The 3,269-nt window shown below is 51.2% G+C and overlaps 1 protein-coding gene across 1 annotated transcript; it reads right to left on the bottom strand.

The window, feature by feature from the left end:
• Window positions 1–812: 812 nt before the first annotated feature.
• Window positions 813–2,944, bottom strand: LOC119093694 (pro-resilin). Its single transcript, XM_037216694.1, has 4 exons — window positions 2,885–2,944; window positions 2,036–2,383; window positions 1,615–1,800; window positions 813–1,357 (listed from the first exon to the last, which is right to left on the bottom strand). Exons 1-4 carry the CDS (start codon window positions 2,888–2,890, stop codon window positions 1,274–1,276), a joined length of 624 nt encoding a protein of 207 aa, XP_037072589.1. The 5' UTR covers window positions 2,891–2,944; the 3' UTR covers window positions 813–1,273.
• Between the last annotated feature and the right edge of the window lie 325 nt (window positions 2,945–3,269).

Here is a 3,269-nt window from a genome sequence, read left to right as displayed (position 1 = left end):
GTGCGCGGCCACGCTGCGGTGCACGGTGCACGGCCACGCTTTAGAGACGTTTGACTTCTCGGACGTGAGCCTGCCGATCCCATCCATGTTGGGTGAGGTGCGCTAGCTCGACCGCTCTGACAATTTTAACCGAGGAAGAGGTACTCGACGGAGAAGAAAGTCCGAGGGCTTCATGTGCCAGACGTCCCAAAAGTATTCCAAAAACTTCAAGATTCAGAGCTTCCTACGCATGCTTGTAATGCACATAAAATGGTTCTTACTGCAGCTGGGTCAGAACGGACACAAGCTCCACACGACAGCGGACTCCACCCGTGGTCTGGACCTGTCGTCATACTTTGCCGTATCGGGAGACTGGATGTACGAGCTGTACAGCGTGATACTGCACGCTGGCGTGGTGCACACGGGCCACTACACGGCCCACTGTAAACAGCGCTATTTGGAGTCCGGTACGAGTACTACGAGTCCAGCCCATCCGCAAGCACCGCGCCCGCAATGCGAAGCGGACATGCTCCTTTTGAGTTGGCCAGTCATTCGCCTGGTGCCGACCTGAATGCTTGTACTCGAAGGAGTTCGACATGGCTGTCACACATAGAAGAAGCTTGCAAAATAAGCACATATTGTTGCATGCATCATACCTAATACGCACTTCTGTCTGGCTCAAAAATTACAGATTTGTGATAAGCGAATGCAATAGCTTGGTACGTTTGATAATATGGTAAACCATGTATTCGAATTTGTGATGTAGAACGCTGTTCTTCAACCGTTTGTTGATTTGCTTTATTACTGTTTGGAAACCACTGAGTTGGGTTCAATATTGTTATATTATAAATACATTATGACGCATACGGACATACATGTTAGGGAGACGGTACACAAACGCAAATTTACGCATAAATACACAGTGCATTCACAAGAAAAACGCAGAGCCTTGGTGCAAGATTTACGAACATCAGAGAATGTGTTCTGACGAAGTGTTCCTCTCGTTGGACGTGATCAACTCACGAAATTCGCGACAAAAAACGCTGCAGTTATCCTGCGGTCCTGGTCGACAAAATCGGATTCAAGTCGTGCTTAAAGAGCGTTGCAAATTACTTGCTGATGAACATGACTCTGAGCGCACCCGCCATGAAAGACAGACTTGTGCTCTGACAACAGTCGGGCGGATGACACAGGTCGTGGCTTGGTTGCATCGGCGCAGCTTAATAGCGATGGCCGCGTCATCTGGCGACCTGAGAGTAGCGCCACCTACTCAGCCTTCGAACCGCCGTTTTGTTCAGTAGCCATACGACTGCTTGGGCGGAGCGACGTTCCCTTCGGGTCCGGACGCGGCTCCGGCGAGGTTAGCCTCTCCTTCGTACTGAAAACACATAAAACACATGATACATGGCGCTCTCTTGCAAATGCGGTTAGAAGGGAATTGCACATGGGCATATGCTCTGCATGCAATGCATCTGTTACGCGGCAAATAGGCTGCTTCCGCAAAATATTCATCAAGACTAACACCAACTTGTTACCATTGTATTTCTGAAGTGTTTTTATAGTTTCTGCACTTGTTATTTGTTTGAATTAAATTCAAAAACTGATATATGCGAAGCACTTGGAAAATATATCAACCTGGATATCAACGACGAAGCCGGAGTCTCCGTCCACGGAGTAGTTGACGATCTGCATCCTGCCGTCCGGCATCAGCACGTAATAGGAGCCCGAGGTGCTGTCACCGTCTCGGGTCTCCTGCTGACCGAAGTCGTTGCCGCTCTCTTCGTCTTTTACGGTGTATTCGAAGTTATACGCCGCCGGCTCCTGGGAAAAACTTGGCATGAACGGAAGATTTCACAGAAGACGGTTCACACGATTTGCAGCTGCCAGTCTGATCACATAGCCTTTCCCCTTGATTTTTGTGTAAGTTGATGCCATAATCGAGCGCCAGTTGTTGCACTGATGTGCTTGCATGTCTTAACCGACACCCTTGCATTATTAATCATGAAATGACCTTTCTGCAACTGAAAGTCCTCACATTACCATTCTGGTGTCTTACCTCTGCGATGCTAGGTTCCGGTCCCGAAGCGGCACCAGCAGGAGCTCCATATCCAGACTGAACACTGGGCTCTGGTCCCGAAGCCGCAGCGGGAGCTCCATATCCAGGCTGAACGCTGGGTTCGGGTCCCGAAGCGGCACCAGCAGGAGCTCCATATCCAGACTGAACACTGGGCTCCGGTCCTGATGCTGCAGCAGGTGCTCCATAGCCCCTTGACCTTGAGACACTGCGTGCTGCCGCTGTGGCAGCGGCGGATACAGGGGGAGGAACACCGGAGAACCCGCTGAAGCCGCCACGGTTTTCAGGCCTGGCGATGGCGAGGCCAACGGCAACAAGGACTAGCAGAACCTGAAAAGATGTAAAATGACGTGATTGCGGATTTCTGAGCACATTCCCTCAATCATTGCACTCTTGTTAGTCTCCAGAAAGAAGCGGGAAGCTGCCGAACAGTTTAACGATGAGAGTGCGTCCGAGCAGTTTAACGTTGAACGTGCGGACCCGCAGTCTGTTAACCTGGCCTTGCCTGTGCGGAAACTGTATCGTCTATTGGCAAGCTGGGGCGGCGATGAAAGAAATACGGCAAACAGTTCTGACGAGGGCTCGTGCGGGTAACGGATATATAGCGAGTAGGTGCTTCTTGGCAAAGTCCAAAGCCAGAAACTCAAGCTTGTCTTAAAGGCATCAGGCACTGTTCTGCAATGCGACGATTGCAGCTGAGAAAACGCATCATATCGCCCATCTGAATTGTCGTATACGCAAAAGCTTGTCACACATCTGAGCAAAGTCGGTGATAGTGCTGAATCTCCACAGCCTCCCGTCCCCTGCGCCACGTCCCGTCGCTGCCGTTACCTTCATGTTGGTTTCCTGCAGCACCGTACTGGGGGGATCTGCAGCGGACGAAACGGTGGAGCTTCTGGTGATGACCGCTCGCGCTGGCCGCTTTTATGTGGTGCCGACCGGCCCAGATGGCGCGCGGTTCGGCGGGCCGGCGTAACAGGCACAGTCGGCAGAAGAGGGCACGAGTCCAGCTGCATCACATACACCTGGAAGCCCTACGGTCCAGACTCTTGACCTATATGTAAGTGTGCGAGGTACCAAGCTTTCAAGCAGTCTCACAGGCGATCCAAATGTCTGCTTGATCTTTGCACGTCTGTTTAAAAGTTTAAATTTTCTGAGTTTGCATCATGAACGGTCTGGCTTTTGGTGAATGCGCCACATCGGACTGCGTAGCATA

The sequence above is a fragment of the Pollicipes pollicipes genome, unplaced genomic scaffold (assembly GCF_011947565.3).
Source record: "Pollicipes pollicipes isolate AB1234 unplaced genomic scaffold, Ppol_2.1 Scaffold_4002;HRSCAF=4701_pilon_pilon_pilon, whole genome shotgun sequence".
In the NCBI taxonomy this organism is placed as follows: domain Eukaryota; kingdom Metazoa; phylum Arthropoda; class Thecostraca; order Pollicipedomorpha; family Pollicipedidae; genus Pollicipes; species Pollicipes pollicipes.
The sequence above is the reverse complement of the archived record's forward strand: the minus strand, read 5'-3'. Positions and strand labels throughout refer to the sequence as shown.